The sequence below is a fragment of the Crocodylus siamensis genome, chromosome 5 (assembly GCF_052110815.1).
Source record: "Crocodylus siamensis isolate JL-2025a chromosome 5, ASM5211081v1, whole genome shotgun sequence".
NCBI classification, from domain to species: domain Eukaryota; kingdom Metazoa; phylum Chordata; order Crocodylia; family Crocodylidae; genus Crocodylus; species Crocodylus siamensis.
Window position 1 is genome coordinate 202,310,962 of NC_143399.1, and position 22,191 is coordinate 202,333,152.

The window sequence follows — 22,191 nt, forward strand, 5'->3', positions numbered from 1 at the left end:
CAGAGGCACTTGTGCTAGGTGTTGTACCCATCCCACACCCTTCAGCAGTGCCTCCATCTGCAAGGGGTTGCACTTCGCCTGTGCAAGTCGCTCTTCTGCAGCACCTCCCCGCGCGGGGGCTCGCGCTGCACTAGGGTTGCCTTTGTAGGCCAAGCCAAAGAGCAGCCCTCTTCGCGCAGAATACGTATGTCCACACGACCAGCATGGACATATTTAAAACGCCCTTTCTCATGTTGTACCCTCTCCGAGATCCGAACAGCAGGTTTAAATCTGTCGAGGATGACCCCAATAGCAAAGCGGAGAAATGCAAAGTGCTGCATCTAGGGAGGAAAAATGTCCAGCACACCTACAGCCTAGGAAATGACCTGCTGGGTGGCACGGAAGTGGAAAGGGATCTTGGAGTCCTAGTGGACTCCAAGATGAACATGAGTCGGCAGTGTGACGAAACCATCAGAAAAGCCAATGGCACTTTATCGTGCATCAGCAGATGCATGACAAATAGGTCCAAGGAGGTGATACTTCCCCTCTATCGGGCGCTGGTCAGACCGCAGCTGGAGTACTGCGTGCAATTCTGGGCGCCGCACTTCAAGAAGGATGCGGATAACCTGGAGAGGGTCCAGAGAAGGGCCACTCGTATGGTTAGGGGCCTGCGGGCCAGGCCCTACGAGGAGAGACTAGAGGAACTGGACCTTTTCAGCCTCCGCAAGAGAAGGTTGAGAGGCGACCTGGTGGCTGCCTATAAGTTCGTCAGCGGGGCACAGAAGGGAATTGGTGAGTATTTATTTACCAAGGCCCCCCCGGGGGTTACAAGAAATAATGGCCACAAGCTAGAAGAGAGCAGATTTAGACTGGATATTAGGAGGAACTTCTTCACAGTTCGAGTGGCCAAGGTCTGGAACGGGCTCCCAAGGGAGGTGGTGCTCTCCCCTACCCTGGGGGTCTTCAAGCGAAGGCTGGATGAGTATCTAGCTGGGGTAATGTAGGCCCAGCACTCTTTCCTGCTTATGCAGGGGGTCGGACTCGATGATCTGTTGAGGTCCCTTCCGACCCTAGCATCTATGAATCTATGAATCTATGAAAGCGGCCGCGTCAGGACATCCTTCTTCCATTTGCAATGCCCCCTCGTAGCATCGGGCCTCCACGGGTGGCCCGAGAGGCGATGACCACGCTCAGGTTGCTGTAAGGTCCAGCCGCCTCCTCCCTGAAAGGCCTCTTTGCCTCCCTGAGTCTGTGCTCCCTCCCGGCTGCCCCCTGCATGACTGCCCATCCCGTGCTACCCGCCGGTGAGGCAGCCGCTCACCCAGGCTTTAATTAAGAGCTGGCAGACAGCCGGCATCAATAGGCCTGTCACCCTAACGACGCAAGGACAACTCTGTGCTTTGCGGCTGGCGGGCCTGCGATGAAGAAGCCGCTTAAGCATCTATTGCTGATACCCACGGCCACAGCACGGCTCTCGGTCCCCCTCTGCCGTGTCCCTGCCGTGGTCGCAGCCCGCTCCAGGCTCCGAGTGAGCCCCCTTCTCTGCTAATTAGTGCTCAATCAAAGCAATGCAGAGACACTTCAACTCATTTAGGAGAGGCCAGGTTCCCCCCCACACCCCCCCCTCGCTCCAGCTGCCTGGAAAAGCAAAGTTGACATAAAGCTCAGCAAAATTGATCAATCCCCCGTTCAGATTTGCTACCGTTTTCAAGAGTCAGCTCTAGGCTGTGATTGCAGTCAAGGGGCTTTGGGACTCCCGGGTCCTTTCCAGCACTGTCACGAATGCTCAGCGTAACTTTAAACAGCCGTAGTCTCCGTGCCTCCAGTAGCCCATGCACGGACCCCGGTGCCGAGCAAACTCCCAGGCAGGCTACGGGAGTGAGGCCTGTCTCCAGAGGGTCTCGAGCATCTTTCACCAGAAACGTTTTGCGAGGTGACGTACGCTTCCTTTCTCCTTCCCCCTTCCTTCCCAACAGAAGAGGAAGAAAAACAGCACCCGCTTTTGCATCGTTCCCCGGCTTTTCCTGCCTTTCGGGGTCGTTTCAGGCAGGAGACAAAGCTCGTCGCAGTCAGCGAGCACCGTGAAGAAACCCCGGTGACAAATCCTGGGATGGGCGCTCTCTTCCCGCGTGGAGAAACCCTGCACGGCGCCCAGACTGCGCACGAAGTGGCATCTCCATCGATTCAGCCGCGTGGAAAATGTAGCAGGGAGCGGAGATTAAAACCAATGGATTGAACAGATCCCCCGTGGAAACCGGGACGCACGCAGCAGCCCAGTACAGACCCTGGGCACACACTGCTGCGTTGCAAAACCCATCCCACCCCCCACGAGCAGGCACTAGTATCCCCATCCCAACACTCGCGCCAATGCACACCCACCTGGGACCGTCCAGAGCCAGCGCTTGCCGCCTCCGCTCATCAAACCAGGTTGACCGCGAATGCCAGCCACGACTCAGCCTTCGTGCCCCGGTACTTTCGGTGCCAGCCGTGACGGGCGCTCCCCTGTTCAGGCAGCGCCGGGAAAGGCCACGCAGAAGGGATGAGAGCAAATCCCAGTCGTATCTCCCGGGCTTCTCCCAGGAGAGAGCTGCTGCGGGGGGCGCAGGGGCTCACGCTGGAGGCTGGCGCCAGGCAGAAGCGGAGCACACGGTGATTGCAGCAGAGAGCTCGGCGAGCAGCAGCAGGAGGGCTTGTCCTGGCTGTTCAGAGTCCCGGCGTTTCGGCTCCATCCATGCACTTGCTAATCCAGCCCAGACGTCAGGGGCAGGGGGGTGGGCCTTGCCTGCTCTCAGCGGATGGGCCGAGATGCTCCAGGAGCTGGGCAGATCCGGACGATGCACCCCCCGCGGCGGGGCTCCAGGGCCTGCTTTATGTTACAGAGGAGGTGTTTAGGCAAGAGGCTGGCCCAGCGCACGTGAAACCAGATGATCCGACATGTGTGAGCATTGCACTTACTCCACAACACCATGCTGCTGGGTGCAACCGTTTCCTTTCCGGGGCTTTAATGCACGTTTCCTGGCTCTGACTGCCCACAGATTTATTTAATAACCGCTGGTTTTATACCACCCTCCCCATGAGAAGAGAAGATGCATTACTGGGCCTTTGAAAATAGTGGAAACAAATCAGGGCTCATGACTGAGCCCACGTGGAGCGATCCTGTAGTGCTGAGCTGAGAGGGAAACAACAGAATTTAACCTCCTGGCTGGACCTCAGTCTTTCTTTGGGATGCTGTGACATGGGAATAGTTATTACTAGGCCCTTTGCGAGGCAGGGGTTGTAGCAGCTGTGTATGGGAGGAGGAGGGATGCTCATCTCTGCCAAACGCTGAAACAAGGACTATTTGTTCCCCCCTCCCCATGTGTCATATTGCATCAAGAATAAAAGCGCTGTAATATTGTTCCCACTCTGCCTTTCAGAGAGTGAGTTTAATCACTGCTGCCTCTGCTAGGTTGGAGATCCCTTTATCCACCCAGCTTTCCAGACCCTCTGGTGTCCACAGAACAGTTGCCTGGTATTTTCAAGGCAAAAAATAAAGACATCTGAAGCAACGCCCGTTTTCAGGTGGAGAACTGCTCAGCTGAAAACATCGGCGTAACATCCGCTTGCCCAGGTCACGTGCTCGGGATCCAAGAGCGTCAATCAGGCTGTACCACATTTGAACACGCGTGCAACCGGGTATCAAAACTGCCCAAGCGAACCCTGAAATGTTCATGGGATATCTAGGTGAGGAAACGTGACCCAAAACAAGAGGAACCCCCCACACCAAAAGCCAAACCTTTGCTTGGATGAGAAATGATGTAAACTTTTCCGGCACCGCTTTTAAAACATAGTGGGCGCGTCCACGTGAGAAGCAACCCGTGCGGCGCTGGGCCTGTGCGGTACCGGGGTTGCTGTGCCCTCATTTAGTACTTGCTGAAGCAGTCAATCGCTGCACTTGCTTAAGCGAGTACTAAACGACCGTGCAGTAGCAACCGCGCAGCTGGGCGCACGTGTAGACATGCGCAGTAAGAAGTGGAGCACCTAACAGTAACCTGGACCTTTTTATGCATTTGCTCAGTAAGTGTAAATATTATATGAATGTTTAACCTAAAGAATGCAATTCCCCTCGGAGTAGAGTTATTGCACCAAATTTGACCGGTGAAATTCAATCAGATCCAGACCCTCTGCTGCAGGGTGAATTTTGGTCCTGCTTTTGTGGCAAGCTGAATACATTTTGAACTTGGAGGTCACTCCTGCCACCTCCTGAGTGTAGTTTGAATGAGCTTAGTAAGCAGGACCCCTTGTCCTGGACCAAAGGCCAGTTGAGCTACATGAAGCACCAGCACAAAACACACACAGAGCACAAAACACCCCAGAGGTCTTCAAACAAAGAGCCATTTCCTTTTTCTAGGCCTTCTTTATGCAGTTTCATTGTGTGCCTGTATCTCAAGCTCTCCTCCTCTTCCACCATGCACCAGTTTTCAGGGGAGAGGTTGACAGGCACCAGCTACGGAGCCTGGCCCCTCTAGGGCTGGCTCTAGCAGCTCAAGCTTTCAGCTCAGGACGTCCCAGTTCAATCCCTCCTACTCTGGCTGAGAAGGTGGTTGTCTGCTCATACCTTGACCTTGGCTGCAGCTATGATGGGGGCTGATGCTGGAGCAGCACCCAGCAGACCTCTCCACGCTGACACCCTCGTATCCCCTGATCTAGCCGCGGGTCGCTTGAAACCCAGCCCAGCATGCAAGCCCTTCCCATAAGCAGTTCCTTGCATTTGCCAGCTCCGCGTTTCTAACTGTTAGTCTCGCTCCACACTAACCTGGCTTTGGGAAAGCCTTCGAACTTTCTCCCGCCTAGATAACATTGCGTCCCTCTGCAAAGTCTGTCGCCTCTTCCACTCCCGGCTCTCCCAGACCCACGCTAGGTGCTGTTGCGGGTGGCCGGACATCCTGGCAGCACTGAGCAAAGCCTATTTGGGGGGCAGATAGGCAACACGTTGCACGTAGAAGTTTCCGCATATTTTTCAAGGGGGAACGTAATCCAGGATTTCAAGGGCTTTCCTCTGTAGTAGGATCTGCGCCCTTTGTGTCTGCTCCGCTTTGACCATGTAGTGAATGTGAATTTATCTCACAGTAAAGCGCTGGGACTTGACACCCAGAGAAGGGGTTTTCTCCAGGCTGAAAGGCCCTGAATCCCGCCTGGAAATGAGGCTAGAGAACGAGGCGGGGTTCAGAGGATGTCCCCTGGGTGAGTCCCCTTCTCCAGGCAAGGAGAGGGACATCTGCATCCCTCTTGTATCTGGCTCCTGCAGAGAAAAGAGGGAGAAAGACCCCACGCCAGCCCTCCACACCGAGGAGGGAAAGAAGGAAGAAAGATTTGAACCAGAGGGATCCAAGTTTGGGCCCTTCTGAAGAAGGAGCTAAGGAAAAGGAGATGTACAGCAGTCCAGAAAGAACAGAGCAGGGCCAAGATGAGAAGTACGACGGGATACCAAGAACGAGCTGCGAAGAGGTGTGGGCAGGGTCTAATGCATATTGGTCTCCAGCATGCACCTTGTTGCACTGACAATGTGGAGTCGTTGCATTTCCAGGCGTGGATTGCACCGATGCACCAAGACTTGAGACAGGCACGTGCAGCCGAGGGCTGCGGATCGTTTCCGCGCTGCCCGAGCGTTCGCGCCAAAGCAAGGAAACCGCCCCAATGCTCCACCCCATCTGGGCCAGAGCTCAGTGGAAGACCCTGCCGTGGGCTCCTGAGGGCTGATCTTTCTTTGGTCATCCTAAAGCCCTGGTCGGGGGGTGGAAGGAGCTATACCCAGCACATTACGGCAGTCCTCCCCTTGCACTGAAACACGCAGCATAGGAATTACAGGGACTTCTCCAGGAGCTCAGCCTTGCGCAGAGCTCTGCCAAAGCAGCCCCCCAAGGCCTTCCAACAGCGTCCTCAGGAGAGAAAGATCATGTCTTTACAAGGAGATTTCCCATCAGCAGCGGAAGCAGGACGTCCTCCAGGCCAAACATACTCTTCTTCTACTTATTTCATCTATTTTGGACATGTTGCACCCTTAAAACCTTGGAGGGGGAATGAGCTATGTCACTACCATGACCTTCTAGGGACCTTTTAGGGGCATGGCTTTCTGGGGGCTGGCACACAGACAAGGTGGCCAGAGGGCATCTCCTTCTGTGGCAAGACCCAAGACTTTTGGGTTCGGAGCTGAAGGAGCAAGGCCCCGAGTCTGCATGCACATGCATGTCTGGGTGATTCACACAAGTTGCATCGAAATTTGATGCTCTGCGTGAGAGAGGTCCAGGGATAGGACTGTGGCCGTATCACCGAGAGGACACTGTGGGTACATTTTGTCCCATGCACAAGGATGCCTCAGGCAGCAGCGCAGCCATTCATTAGCAAGTCACAAATGAGGTTATTTTAAATCTGATTTGAAAAGGCTGTGGTTGCCCTGAGAGCTGCTCATCAGAGCCCTGCCTGTGCTCCCAGCAGAGGCCAGTGGGAAGTTGCAAGAAGTGCCAAGGGTCCAAGGGGCAGATGACTACATTAACATCCCTGTTTCTGAGAAGTTCAGCGTTTATTCGGGCAGGCCTCATGGGACAAGGTATTGCTCATGCCAAGGGAGCAAGAGCCTGCTCAGACAGATCGATGGCCCTTCCCAGACTGGGACTTTGAGCTTATCAAGACAAACCCTGTGCCCAGATGCAGGATTTGCTGTTCCTCAGCCAATCTAGGCAGATGCCCATGTAGCCACCTCTTGAAAACTAGCAGTGTTAGTGATTTCACAAGTTTCCCCAGGCAGCCGGTACCGTCGTCCTGGAAGATTTTCTGGGAGGTTGCTCCAGATCTGCCATGCTGTTGCTGCCAACTCTCCCCTCCCAGGGTGTCCTCCGTGGCAGGACGAGCAGCTAATGCGAGGCCTGAATCTAAAGAGCAAAAGCCGACAGGAGCGTGCCACGTGGAAAGCGAGCGGGACATTTGGTCATCCGAGAGGAGTAGGGAGCAAACGCACGTGTGCTCATGCACAGAGCTACCCAGGTGCATCCCCAAGCTGAGCAAGAGATCTGAGGCTTTAGGGGAACGGGCCACGTCCGAGACATACGTGAAGCTCTTTTATGATTTGTAAATAGCGGGCATTGACCTGGGTTTTTTTCCTGACGTTTAGACCACGAACAGACCGATTTGGTTTAACAGTAGGTCGCAAGGAAGTGAATGGCACAACACTGGCAGGGGTGTGGGATAAAGGCCGGACCACCAACCCAGCAGTCTGGCTTTGGCTCCTGGGGAACAAGAGAGGCCAGCTAGACGGAAAGACGTCATTCATGGCAGCTTAGTGGAGCAATCAGATAGCACAGACATCCGCTGGCTGAAGCAGCTCGGGCCATCTAAGACTGCCAGCACGGGATGTCCAGTTGCAGGTACACGTGTAGACTCTTGGTGGCTGTGCTATGCATTGCTCCCACGTATTAAAATAACAGCATTTTGGTTTTAAGGCAGCCTGGACACTATTAACAGGGCCCCAGAGGGTCAGCACCTGGGGTTCACAAAGCACCTCCATCCATTGCAGAACTGCTCCCCAGGGGAGACGGGGGCACAAGGCCTCCCCTCCGAGAGGACACACTCAAGGCGACCAGAAAGGCAGAGGAAGTGACACTCGGCTTGTAAGCACAATGCTGTCAGACCCAGACTATGCATTGGCCTGGCTCCGTCTCTAGAGGCAAGCGATGCATTTTGGGACATGCGATGGACCATTCTGGAGCATCACACCTGGTCTTTGGCTGGGAGCAGTGAGGGACAGGTAAGCCACCCCACCCAGGCCCCCAGGGCAGAAGGCAGCAATAAGCGGAGCATTTCCTTCCCGACAAGTGGTGACTGTCACCCCTCCACTGGAGATCGGACCAGCCTGATTTCAATATGCATCGCCAGGGACCGTGCGCTAGTCCAGACTTTTTGCATATGCAAAAGTATCACCACTGCCATCCCCACAATCACTGCAGATGACTCCATCTTCAAGTTGGTTTCCTCCAGTACCCCTAAACCCGATTCCCTCTGCTTTGCACAAGCTGCTCGTCCTCCCTGCTACGCTTGCCACCACCCCTTCCTTCTCCTCCCATCACTGACTTCATCCCTGGATCTGCCGTTGCTGTCCGTCTCTTTCTTCCAGTTGCAGCGCCCCGCATTGCTGGGAGCCTCTCCAGCTGCAGCATCCAAAGGGATGAACAGGAGCCGCTTGGACCGAGCAGAATTACTAGCTGTTTCATATCCAGCAAAGCTGCTCCTACCAGGAGATTAGCAATCCAGTTAGAAGGTAGCACGTGTCACAGGTCCCTCTTCATCCGGTCTGCAGAGGCTCCCCAGCATCTCCCAACCAGCTGGTTCAAAGCATATCTACTTACACTTTCACTCCAGAGGTGTTCGGCTCAGCCCAGCAACATTGGCTAATAGGTCAACGTGCCTCCAATTGAGCGTGTGCCAAGGGCTTTCCCAGTTTGGGTTTCTTTGCAGGTGTTTTGTGCTGCACCGGCCCATTCAGCACCACGGTGGATCTCCAAGAGCCAACTATGTTGCTGGATGGTGGGGGAAAGGCTCTACTTTAGCAAGAGGAAGGGAATCTCAAGACAAGTTACCTGGCACCAAATCTTTCCCCAGGACATTACAGAGACTATATGAGCCCACGTGCAGCTGTCAGCCGTAGCTTTTGGCTACATTGGCAAGTACCTTTTCTGGTCTAGAAACACCACAGCAGCCACTCCGGTTGGGCCCCCAGCTTTACCACTGAAGCTTTGAAACTAGAGCCAAAGTTTAACTAAAATTAAATTTTGTAATTTTACTAAATTACGCTGGTAGAAGGGCAGTTTTTAGTCCTTTAGTTGTAGTTGTATTGCCCTACAACTAATAAATCAGGGGCTTCTGCTGGTGAGACCACAAGAAGTGCCACCCAGTGGTCTGCCTTGTCACGTCTTCTGTCTCTGGCAGCAGCAGGAGTGGATGCGGTAAAGAGTGAGCATTGCATTGGATATATCTAAAGTTATTCATTACTCTCCTTGCCTTTCACCATGTATTGGGGTAGAGATGCCAGAGGAAGCATCTCCAACCATTCTGTTCAAAAGCCATGAACAGATCTATCACCCGTGAATTTATCCAGGCCCTTTTTTTTGAACCTGGCTATGCTATCCGCCTCCGCTGCCTCCTGTGACAGTGAATTAACTACATGTCACGTAGAAGAAAGTAGATGTGGTATGTTTTAGTGCCTGGCAGATTTCTACCAGCTCGGCTGTGGTGTGGGGTGGACATGATTATAGATTGAGGGGGTTAATAGTAACTCATGTCAGGGAGTCCACAGTTCACCATTTGCTGGGTCAGACCGTAAGTCCATCCGGCTCAGTCTCATCAGACTGTGGCAAAGAGCAGATGCTGAAGGGAGAGTGAACGGGGTCTGCCCAAGGTTTCCCTCCCACCCACCCTTGTTTCTTTTCCATTCATTTTAAACGTACTACCTACTAGTCCCATTTTCTGACCCCTAGTTCTTGCACAGTGAGAAAATGAGACAGCTTCTGTGCAAAGGAGTAATTCTGCTGTGCTGCAGCACCTAATTGCCAGTAGCCAAGCATGGTTTATTGTGCTGATTATCACACAGCTGGATGCTTTCTTCCAGCTTGCTACTAAAAAAAAAAAAATCATCATTGTACTGGAAAGGACTGTGGAAGCTTTGTGTGAGAGGGGCCGTCTAATTCAGCTCTCCCGCTGCAAGCCTGGATGGTACCACACAGGTCAGCTAAGGCCATTGGAAAGCCTCAGTGAAATTAAGGAATGGGTCAAAAGTCTAATTACATTCTTCTGGTCATAGGAACGGGACAGAGGATATTCCCCTGTGCTTTTTAGGGGCCAGGCTTTGTATGCGGGATGGAAATAAAGCTTTTGAGAAGGAAGACCTAGCTTAGGGCTTGTATAGCATCTCTCACAGCAATTATCTCAGCCTCCACGACAAGTCCTTTGGTGCCAATTCCCTTCATATATGAAAAAGGGTGAAACACATCGTGCGCGTGAGCAAAGAATGGGCATTAAACTCGGGCGACGCGAGGTGCTTGCACAGAGCACCTGGCTTTCGGACAAGTTCGGCGTTGAGAGCCCCCCAGGATCAGACCCGTTTGCAGTGGCACAGCAATGTGCTAGCAGCACAAATTAAAATGGGGGCAAATGCCAGCGTGTGCTCAGCATGCCAGGAGCTGGAAGGGTTTGGAGGGAGTCTCGGCTCCAGACCAGAGTGGGACAGCCTGGGTTTCTTCTCTCGAAGCCAGGGGGAAGTTCCTCATATCCCCCTGCAAAAAACTTCCTTTCAATTCTTCCAAAGGAGCCCGGATGGAAGGAGGTTGGCCTGGGTCACTGGGCCAGGAAGAGGTAGGGGAGGAGGGGACCGTGAGGATGCTCCTGAGAGACGACTGCCAGCTGAGGATTTCCTCCCCTTTCCCCTAGGGCAGAGCACCGGCAACTTGGATTTCGTGGTTTGCAGGTGGTTCTCCCTGCCGTGAGAAGCTGCATGCATCCGGCCTGCCCTCGAGACTTTGTCCTCCGGCCTTGGCAGCTGGGCCAAGGTGCATCCTGGCTCCATCCCATGCAGTAGCTCGTTCCTGGGGTGCCCATGGACGTCTCCACCTCTTCTTCCCTGCAGAAAGCACAACAGTGGAGGACCTGTAATCCTGCCGCTTATATGGTCTTCTTCAGCTCCATCGGGGGCCCCCAGCACCCTTGTGTTTCTTTCTCTAAGGCTACAAAGCAGAGGCTGCATTTGTCCTAGATAACCATTTCATCCAGGGTCAAGGCACAGTCACTGAGACACCCACATGCATGAAAAATCCTAGAAAGGTTCTTGGGAGAAGAAGAACTAACAGTTTATCCCGGGACATCGGGGGGTGCACCCGAACAGTCATCCTGGGATGGCTTCATTGAATCAATGGCAGAAGAGCGCAGTGCCTTCAGCTGCTCACCCGAACCCTGCACACGCACGGATCCCAGCATATTTCTATTCTGGGGCAGGCACAGGCACAACTTGTCCAGGAGCCACTGCCATGTCTATTCCTAGCCTAAAGCCCATCTTTGTGCTCCTTTCTAGTGACTGGTTTCCATGCAGAGGGCACCCTATGCAACCGCCCTCTTCCCATTTAACACCTTACCCAAGGAAAGCCCCACCTAGGTTGCCCCCAAGGACAAAGGAGGAGAGCGAAGTCAGAACCAAGTTGCAGAGATGAGCACGCAACTGCACAGCATGACTGTAACCACTGTCCTTCCCCAGCCCATCTTCCCGGGCCCCCTTCTTGGAGGTAAGCCTCACCTATTGCATCGCGCAGAGCCCCTCTGACCTGAGCGGGGCTCTCCCCAGGGCGACCTGAGCAGCTGCGGGTCATGCAGATGCTCATGCCCATGCCCCCTGGCTAGCCCAACAGATGCAGTCAGTCCACACGACTGGGCCGGCTGATCGTAAGCTCCTGCAGGTCCTCATTTTTGGGAGGTACCCAACACTCCCTTGCTTGCTAGGAAATAAATCCCCTATTTAACCCGCAGAGGCACTTCCAGTTCCCAGCTCTGCCTGCACCGGGGTGGTGGCGTGTCATCCAGTAACCCAGCTGCATGTGTGTGTGCACATGCTGGGTGATGCAAAGCAAAAAGATTTATGCCTGCCTGAGTTTCCTGGGGGGGGTCTCATGCCCAAGTCCTGGCCAGGCCAGGCATGATGCACTGCAGTTTTTATTGCAATATATTGTTTCCCAATATGGAAAAACGTAAGTGTGGCATCATTCAAGCCACACAGCACTGTACAACTATCATGCCAACAGCAACCTGTCTGCAGACCACCCGGCATCTCTTCACTCAGCATAAACACTTCACCTATATGAACCCTTGCAAGATTCCCCGCAGGGCAGGGGGCTGGACCCGATGATCTTGCAAGGTCCCTTCCAGCCCTTTACAGTCTATGAATCTTATCCCAATCCCATTAGAGATGCAATGCCCCAAGTTCCCCCTGAGCTGTAAAAGCTGCCATTTGATCTGGTTTATTGCCCTACAGCACACGCTTTATTGCAACACTTTGGCAGATTCTGGCTTACACCAGCACAATTTAAATTCACAGCAAACTCTGTTTCTGTTTAGATGAGAGCGACTTCTTCCTACATCACTACAGCAGCAGGTATTACCTTTTGTGATAGGATCAAGGACCCTTTTGGAAAAAGGCCCTGTCTTTTTCGGCCAAGATGTGCTAATAGCTCAAACTGCCAAAAGCTAGAATAAGCCCATTTAATGTCTCCGGACCCTTTTAGGGAAGAGATTCGCTTCTCAGTTGAGAGACCAAAAACCGCTCTGACTTGCGTACGTGCTCCAGAGCCATAAATAGACAGCGTGCCCAGATGCGGCAGCTTGCATCACAGCTGGGACATGATTTCACGTGCTCAGAGTTTCACCTGGATCGTGCTATTTTGAACGCCGGCACGTAACAAGCAAGCAGACAGCCATGAAAGGAGCAGGAGCAGCCCCCCTGCTCTCCCCTGCTCTTCTGTGCAGCAGATGCATCCTTTCGGCATGTGCTATCAGTCCAGGAGGCTGGAGGGGCAAATCCGTCCACCTGACACAGCAGTTAACGGGGGTGAACAGACCCGTCAACTCAGCTGCCACTCAGGGAAGCAATGATGCCCAATACCACCAAACCTCAGGCACAGCAGCCTCTTGTCTCCTATCATCTCCATTACTAGAAGGCTTGAGGTCCATAGCAAATCATTAGGAGCAATTGGAAGAGCAGAAGTGGCAAGGGGAGCAAAACGCTGGGAAGCACTACAGCAGTGGGTAAGGAGAAGACCATGATGCCCTGTAGCCCCAATGCCTCTGGCATATTTATGTCCAAATCAGCTTAAAAAAAAATACATTGCAATCAGAGAGAGTCCAGACAAGGAGAGGCAAGTGCTTCAGGGCTCTCAGATTACTGCAGACAGGAGCGTCTTAGAAATGAGCAGAGATGGAAAGGATTTTTACTCTTTACCCTGCCTGGCAGCACTAGAGGCAGCCGTCCCAAAATATCAGTAAAACCCTCATTTTAATCAAGGTAACAGGAGGTGCCCGCTGGTGCAGTGGAGCTAGAAGTGTGTGCAGTGTGCTGGGAGGCACCGGCTCTGAGGAACGGGGACCGCTGACAATAGCCACAGTGCCAAGATACGAGTCGCCCCACGTCTGCCGACCTGAAACGGTTCGCTCTTCTTGGAGATTGACTTTTGATGGAAATAAGCTCAAAGATAACGGGCAAGTGTTGCATGGTGGCACAATCTAGTTAAGAAGCCGGTCGTCAGGATCTCAAGCAACCCGCTAGGCTCTTCCCCCATATGCTGCTGCTATGGAAGTAGGGCAAGTGCAAGCTCACACTGAAATGTGTGCACGCAAGAGGCATCTGCTAAACAGGGCTGTGTTTACCTTGAATGCCTTAAAGCAAGAAACCCACAGCAGAAGCCTCCGGTGTCTTTTCTTTTACCTACCCAGCCCTGATGGGATTTTTTTGACGTGAGGAGTGGGAGAATATGGTGAAGAGGGGGCAGATGACAGGACAAGGAGCAATGGGCTCAAGCTGCAGCAAGGGAAGTTGAGGTTGGATATTAGGAAAAACTATCTCACTAGGAGGGTGGTAAAGCACTGGGACAGGTTACCCAGAGAGGTGGTGGGATCTCCATCCTTGGAGGTTTTTAAGACCTGGGTAGACAAAGCCTTGGCTGGGATGATGTAGTTGGGGCTGGTCCTGCTTTGAGCAGGCGGTTGGACTAGATGTGACCCCCTGAGCTCCTTTTCAGCCCTCCTTTTTTATGAATCTAAGAGGTACTGCTAAGATGGTTGGCACCAGCAACATACCCAGGGATGCTGCAAGGAGAAATAGGGACGCAATAGAGCAGCGGTGACTAGGTAACACCCAACTCTCCCGAAGTCCTGCAAGATCTCCCGATGGGAAGCCCTATGCACGAAGCAGGTAGCATCCCCACCTTGCAGGGCAAAGAAGGGACTTGCCTTTGGTCACTCCAAGTGCTAGTGGCAGAGGCAGAGACAGGACCTAGCTTCCCGAGGGCTCGTTGCTCTGTCCGTCGTGCTATACTGCATCCTATCTTGACACCCTAAGTAGGACCAAAAGCAGCCAAGTTACTTTAGGAGATAGAGCGATGATGACTATCCTCCCGGCGAGCCTCAAACTCCCAGCAGACTTTTAAACTGTTCACACTTTAGGGCTGGAGCTGTCTTTCTATGTCTGCTGGTGCAATGCCTGGCACAACAGGACTCTATGCACTATCTTAAGGTGTGAAAGTATCCTGGGTGGGATTTTCAAGAGTACCCAGCATTAGCCTAACCCTGCCCCTAACAGTTGAGAGAAATATTCCCACTGACCTTAGTTGGGCCAATATGGAGATTGCTTCTGAAGGCCTGGATCTGGGGTAGGAGTGCAAGGTCTACCCCTTGAAAAGCTGCAGGAACTGGGGGTTACCATACCCCCAAGGGGCTGAGACACCCTAGATGCAGAATATGCTAAAAACACCACAACTTTCAGGCATGAGCCTGGACGTAGGGGTCTGAAACCAGAGGTAGGTGTTCAGAGATATAAGGTTCACTGGGTTTGTCTGAATCAAGACCAGGTAGGCAGGGAGCAAAACTGTACAGAAAGCCATGAAGCTCTGGCTTGGTTTTGTTTCCAAGTATAACTCACAGGCATGCAAACATCTAAGGCAGGTGCACGCCGTGGTCTTCCGCTCCGGGTTTTTCATAGCAGCTTTTAACATATTTTCCTCCTAAAATTTATTTCATTCTGCCCCGGCCCCCCAGTCTTAAACAAGGCTTAGGTGAGCCTTGAAGCACGGCTTTCACAGCACAGGACACCTGCAGAGAAACCTCATCAGTTCAGAGGAAGAAGCAGAAACATCTTTTTCCAGTCGTTTTCTGGCTTCCCTTTTCTAATCTGTGGACCAGCATGGACGAAGTCCAGGATGCCTCCCAGATGAAAGCGTGGCAGTCTGCAGGTTGGCTCGCAGGGCTTGACCTGGGCCTCTGGCACTAATAGCAGGAACTGCTATAGCCTGGGGTGGAGAGAGAAGGGTTAAGCAAGGGGTAGCAGATTCCAGGTTTGGGGCCCTTCAGTAAAAAATACATGGGGACATCCATACCACAGGCCCCTCTATAGCCTCTGGCTATGCTGCTTTGAGCTGGGAGCCCCCCAGCTGCACATATCTCATCTTATAAAGCGCCAAGTTTTTTCCCCGCTCCAGACCCACCACTAAGCCATTTCCACCCCAGTCAAACCTAAGATGCAAGCAGAGGTCAGAGCCCAGGATGTACTGCCACTAAGACAGCAGTTCCCAATCTTGGGGTCGCAATGATAAAAAATGGGGCTGCACGCTCCTGGGGAGAGAAGGCATGGGGGGGCATGTACCCCCAAATGTGCACACTGTGCAGGGGTGGGAGCGGGTTGACTGCTGCAGGCTCAGGGCTCCCTGCCCTGCTGCCGTCCCACTGGGGCTGCTGTGGCATGGGGTGGGGAGGCTCGGTGCGACTGCCAGGATCCCCAAGCCACCACGGTAAGGTGTCCACTGCCTGGCCGGGACACAAGTCTGCACCACTGCTGATGCTTGCTGGCGGGCAATGGGTGTTTCACCATGGCAGCATGGCCAGCGTGGGGCTCCCGGCAGCAGCACCGAACCTCCCACCCCTCCCACACCGGGTCCTGCCCACTGGGCCACAGAGGTCATAAACAGGGTCATGCTCCAGAACAGTTTGGGAAGCACTGTGCTAAAAGGACTGCGGGTGAATGCAGACACCCCCAACCTACTCTCCTCGGGCTTCAGTTGGGTTGCAGATGCACTGACACAGTACCCTGGTTTGTGCTTGGAAGGTTATAATTTTTCTTTTTTAAATGAGTTTTTAGATTTGAGATCTCTAGGCTTCAAAACTGCGTGGAACAGGCCAGGGGAAACCTGCAAGCCAAGCATCAGCCCTAACTAGCCAAGTCTTCCCCACCTCCTGCAAACGCACAAAGCACCTTCAAGGCTGCGGTGCTTTTTCCTCCCGCATCCCCTCCAAGCCCCAACAGTGCAGTTGGAGAGCAACTGCCAGCTGCTGCTCTAAGGCGAGTGAAAGAGCATGCTCTGCTTTAATGAAAAGCTTGCAAGGCAGACCAAAATAAAAATCCAGTGGTGTTAAATCCTCTCTTCTGCCCACAGCACCCATATCCTCCTTGCTCTGGTGAACGATGCAATGCTGGATGGTTTGTCTCAACAGGCCTTGGCCAGCAGAGCACAGAGCGAAAGCTCCCCAGACTTAGCTCGATGGTCAGACCCACAGCATGACTGTGGAAAACATCGAAGTGTCCAAGGGTTGTAAACAGCCTCTCTTCAGTATCTCTGCAATTGAGGTGGAGCTTACTGAGCAACTTGGAAGTGATAGGATGGTCAAAGGATGCTGAAAATGGATTGAAGTGTTAACCCATTGCTACACAAGGACTAATATCTAGCTGGGTGTAACCACGTGTTAGCCTGTGGTTGGATGGTCCGATGAATAACGCATGTCTAAAGACGTACCTTTCGAGGAGAGCTTTGCATTTGTGGTCCCTGGGGTTTACCCCCCTTCAGCTGGATGCACCAACAGATAGTGAACAGAGGCAACTTGGTTTGTTTGGTTTTACACACCGGTGAACCTGTAGCAGCCGGCGTGGGAGAAGTGGCAACAAGCAGGGTGCTCTCTACTCATGTGTTCATTGCTGTAGTCCACTATGCCAGGAGAACCTACAAGTTTTATTCAATTGAGGTCATTTTGGGGAAGTTTATGCCATGATCTCAGGTGCCTGAAAAAAAAAGCCCCCCCACATATGCCTAGGCTCATCCGTTTGGGTGCAGACAGCTCGGTGCAGCCCTGAACCCACATCCTGGCACAGTGCTCGGCTCTCCCGAGCCAGGAGGGCACCAAGACATTAACACACCACAGCTGCAGCCTCAGGCATGGCCGTGAGTGAGCAGGGCTTATTTCTTCAGCAGCCTCATCCAGCAAGTGCACACACACTGCCTTCAAGATCCTTTTGTGCTTATTGTAAGGAGGGGCTGACATGTGGATCAGGTTCTTCCCCCTCCGTCTGTCCAAGGCTGCTACAGCGCCGGACACCTGCTGCCTGCCCCCCGGGCACATCTGCATCTCAGCCCGGACAAAGACATCCCTCCGTAGGAAGTTCTCTCTCTCATAAGGACATCTTAAGGCTTTAAAGCTTGTTAAGTCCCTTTGGCTACCAGCCCCCCAGAGCCCAGGGGCAGGTCTGAACAACCGGATTTGCAGCTCTGGGTATTTTCATAAGCTACCGACCACCGAATGGCAAACTAGCATTGTGGAGTCGCTAGTTTGCATTACACACAGCTCGGCTCTTCTCGGATTTGGGCAGACATTGGTGCCCTCTAGCGCTGCGTACTCCGCACTATAAGAGAGGTAGCCAGCTGTCGAGTTGGAAGTCACCCAGAAGGCAAGATAGATACCTGCCTTTACAGACAAACTACACATCTATCTTTCTCAAGCTATCTTATTCTGAAGTAAGTCAAAAGGCAGGGTGGATATGCACCTTTATAGATGAACGAAACATGATTTTATATCTATATCTCACACACATGCACACGTACGTGCATATGTAGCCCAAACTTTTGTAAATCCAAGTTCACTTCATGAGATGCTGTGACAGGACAGCAAAGAGCAAAGTGAAGCAGAGCGAGCGTCTACTATACAACAGGTAGGACAGCAGGAAAGAAGAGGGAGTCTACGAGAGGTACGCAAGGAAATAACCTCCAGGAACAAAGGGGTCACAAATGCTAATCCAGGTAACGAGTATTACAGCCGGTTTAACAGTGATTGAGCTGCAAGGGTGATTTTTTTTATTTTTTAAAGGTGTCTTCTGACTCTAAGGATGTGCTGAGATCTGGGACAGATAACATTGTTAATGCTTCACTGCTGAACGTTACAGTGACTGGGGCTGGCATACACCTTCCAACCCCAGTCCAGTGGAGAAAGCCTGAAAGCAAAGAGCCTGGAACTAGTCCCCAGTGCCTTGGAAAGCAAGCTTTGGTTTGAAGGTTGTCGTCAGCTCATTCACTTTGTGTAAGGACACGAACATTAAACACCACAACCATTTTGGAGTCTTCACGTTTTGGAGGGGGTGCACGTTGGTGGCACGCAGAGGGACCTAACAGGGCTCTGCATTTTTTTAACAGATTAAGGATGGAAAGGGCCCAAGTAGTCTGGATCACAGACTGACCATAGTTTCATAGTTTGTAGAGTCGGAAGGGACCTGAGCAGATCATCTAGTCTGACCCCCTGCCATGGCAGGAAACAATACTGGGGTCAAATGACCCCAGCAAGATGTTCATCTAACCTCCTCTTAAACACCCCCAGGGTAGGAGCCTGCACCACTTCTCTTGGAAGCTGGTTCCAGACCCTAGCCGCCCTGACCGTGAAGTCACACCTCCTGATAGCTAGCCTAAACCTACCCTCTGCCAGCTTGTGACCGTTATTCGTGGTCACTCCTGGTGGTGCTCGGCGGAACAGGGATCAATGCCTGCTGGTCCCCCTGACTAGTTTATAACAGGCCACAAGATCCCCCTCAGCCTTCTCTTGTGGAGGCTGAACAGGTTCAGGTCCCACAGCCTGTCCTCATAGGGCCTGCCCTGCTGCCCCCGACCATGCGAGTGGCCTACTCGGGACCCTCTCCATGCTGTCCACATCCCTCCTGAAGTGCGGCGCCCAGAACTGGACGCAGGACTCCAGCTGCGGCCTGACCAGTGCCGCACAGAGGGGGAGGATCACCTCCTTGGACCTGCTCGAGATGCATCTGTGGATGCATGCCAAGGTGTGGCTGGCCTTCCTGACCGCGTCCCCACACTGCCGGGCCATGTTCATCTTGGAGTCAATGATGACCCCCAGATCCCTTTCCGCCTCCGTGCTGACAAGAGGGGAGTTCCCCAACCTGTAGGTGTGGTGCTGGTTGTTCCTCCTGAGGTGCATCACCTTGCACTTGTCTGTGTTGAAACCCATCCTATTCTTGTCCACCCACCCTTGTAACCTGTCGAGGTCTGATTGTAGCCTGTTGCATCCTTCCAGTGTGCCCATGTCCCCCCACATCTTAGTGTCATCAGCAAATTTGAACAGGTGCTTTTTACCCCCTCGTCCAAATTGCTGATGAAGATGTTGAACAGTGCAGGCCCGAGGACCGAGCCCTGCGGGACCCCACTGCCCACATCCTTCCAGGTTGAGAAGGGCCCATCCACCACCACCTTCTGGGTGCGGCCCTCCAGCCAGGTGACGACCCATTTGACTGTGTGGGTGTCTACACCACAGCCCCCCAGTTTCTTAATGAGAACGGGGTGAGAGACAGTGTCGAAAGCCTTCCGGAAGTCCAGGAAGACGATGACCACTGCTACCCCTGCGTCTAACCATCTGGTGATCTGATCGTAGAAGGCCACCAGGTTGGTCTGACAGGACCTGCCACTGATGAACCCGTGCTGGTTGCCCCTAAGCATGCAGTCCCCTGCTGGCCCCTCCTGGATGTATGCCAGCATAATTTTCTCAAACAGCTTGCCTAGGATCGAGGTGAGACTAACCGGCCTATAGTTTCCCAGGTCCTCCTTCCCGGCTTTTTTGAAGATGGGGACCACGTTGGCCCTCTTCCAGTCCTCCGGTACCTCACCAGAGCACCACGAGTGCTCGTAAAGCCGTGCCAGGGGACTGGCAATGACCTCGGCCAGTTCCTTTAGGACTCTAGGGTGGAGATCGTCCGGTCCAGCTGACTTGAATACGTCCAGCCCCTCCAGAAGCTCCCTAACTAAATCCTCGCTAACCCGTGGCCCAGGTGTGCCTGCCCTGGGGCCCGAGGGGGCCCAGCAGGGAGGTGGCTGTTCTGGTCCCTACTTAGGAAGACGGAAGCAAAGAAATCGTTAAACATGTTAGCTTTGCCATCCTGCACCCATTCTAGGACATGAAGGGAGACCAGAAGCTTTCTGAAGATTCAAACACAAGTGAAGTGGTTGGAGAGGGCCCAGTCTCAATTCTGGGAATGAAAGGGGAAACAAAACACCATTCTTCAGACCTGCGTTGGAGCAAAGGTCTCCAAGCAGGAGGCTGGGACACAGGGACTAGGTACTGACCAGGATCGGAGCCCTATTGGAAAAAATGAATTTATTTGTGCCCTCAAGGGGGCATTTTACAGTTTTGCCAGGAATAAAAGGCTATACCGCCTGGAAAGAAACTCTTCAGAGAGGTCCGAATATAGGGACTTGGGAGCCTACCTGCCTCCATCACCATGCGATGCCGTACATCTGCCCGCAGCATTCACGCCTCCACCCCAGAGGCATTAAGGACAGAAGGGGAGAGGAAGATGTCGCTCCCCTGGAACTCCTTTGAGATCACCCAGCGCGAGCCAGGAAGCGGTCGAGTCCGCGGAGGACTGGGAGCAGGGATGGGCGGGGAGCGATGTTTCCGAGCAGCCTGGCACCAGGTCTAGGGTTCCCCAGCCTGAGCTCTGCTGACTTGGTGCAAGGCAGCAGCCCCAGAGACTCAGGGTGGGAAGCAGAGACAGTGAGTCTCATGTACACCTGAAGGAACCGTGATGATGTCCCCTGGGTTGGGGAGAGGAGCAGAGAGAGACAAGGGGAGCCCCAAGGCTAAGCGAGGAGGATCCCAGCTCCGCTCTATCCTTGCTCTGAATCCTTCTCCCAGACTGGCCGGCCTGCCCCCGCGACCTGGTCCCACAGAGCGCTTTGCAGGAGGAAGTGGAAGTGGGACAGGCAGTTTCCCTCAGCAGGTGGCACAAGTAACAGTGGCATGAGACAAGCACACCCACCTTTAGTAGTGGGGTGGGGAGGATGCTGCTGACTGCTATGTACACTACGCGCTCCGATTACACGGGCAGAGACTGGCAGCAGCAGCCGGGCAACCCGGAGAAACTCACGGGACCTTTGGTCGGGAAATAAAGGACAACTGCTCTCAGCTGCCTGCCTGGACCCTTCATACCAACTTAGAAACACACCCAGGAAGTGCCAGGACCCCCTGGCTAACACAAATACAACGTTGGTTTGGACTGGGTGCCGTTTTGTTGCCTTTTAATATTAACATCCTGTTGTTGCTCGGAAGGGGATCAGGATAAAAAGGGAATGTCTCTTTTGGAATAAAAAGCTGTGAAGCATCTGGGGAATGATAGACAATGTTAAAATGTCCAAGCAGACGGAACTCAGGACTTCTTGGGTCCCTGGGCCTTCTTGATTTCCTGTAAGAATACACAGAAGTAGAAAGGTCATTTATTGCTCTCTAAATTATTCCTAAATCCACAGATTTTCAGCCCAGAAAAAGACAGTCAGACCTGCTGAGAAATACGGGCCACTACATTTCACTAGCAACCTTTGTGTCCAGCCTGTCTGGTGCAGCTGAAGAAAAGGCTCCTCTTTTAGAAATACATGCCATCTTGATTTAGATCAGTGATTTGCAATCAGGGTGCCATGGCACCCTGGGGTGCCCTGAAATCCTTTCAAGGGTGCTGTGGGATGCCATGCAATATTAGCACTGCCCGATGTGAAACATGTTTCTCACGACAAACCCAGAGATGTCAAATAGGAATCCACGGTATCAGAAACATTCAGATACGCTGTGGTCTGAGTTCTTTGCAATAGAATGATTATCCTAGCATTTCCCCGAGTTCATAAAACAAGTTTCATAGTAGTTAGGGGTCAGAAGGGACCTGAAGAGATCATCTAATCTAAGTGAAAAGTAAGAGCTGGCTTCCTCCAAGGGCTGCCTTCAGTCTAAAAAAGTTTGTGAGCTGCTGACGTGGGCTTCATGTGATCCTACACATCCTTTGGTAAAACTGCCCACATTACACTCAGTGTTAAAAACGCATGCCTCTGCTCATCTGATGCCGTCTAGCTTCAGCCTTCAGGGCTCAGAGTAAGGACATATGACACATTCACTAGGCTTACTCTGGGGCCATCTCTGTTTGCTGCAAAGGAAAACTGGCATGAACACCCTACCTACCACATTTACTCTGGAGGAAGCACTGTTCTCTGCTGTAGCATCACTTCTGAGGAGGTCAAATATAAATTTACTCTGAAGAAAGTTACTCTGATATAAAGTAGACAGTGGTAATGGGCACATGCAATTCCATTCTGGGGTAGCCCTTTGGTTAAAACTGGCTCCTCTGCCATGTAG

General features: G+C 52.8%; 1 protein-coding gene across 2 annotated transcripts in view; it reads right to left on the reverse strand.

The window, feature by feature from the left end:
• Positions 1-20,165: 20,165 nt before the first annotated feature.
• GUK1 (guanylate kinase 1) overlaps positions 20,166-22,191 on the reverse strand; it is a 38,672-nt gene continuing 36,646 nt past the window's right edge. The window contains exon 8 of one of the 2 annotated variants that reach the window (XM_090047916.1): positions 20,166-21,256. In XM_090047916.1, the coding sequence (XP_089904042.1) occupies positions 21,221-21,256 (36 nt within the window). In that variant the 3' untranslated portion in view covers positions 20,166-21,220. The remainder of the gene's footprint in view (positions 21,257-22,191) is intronic. The other variant, XM_090047917.1, reaches the window with a different exon arrangement.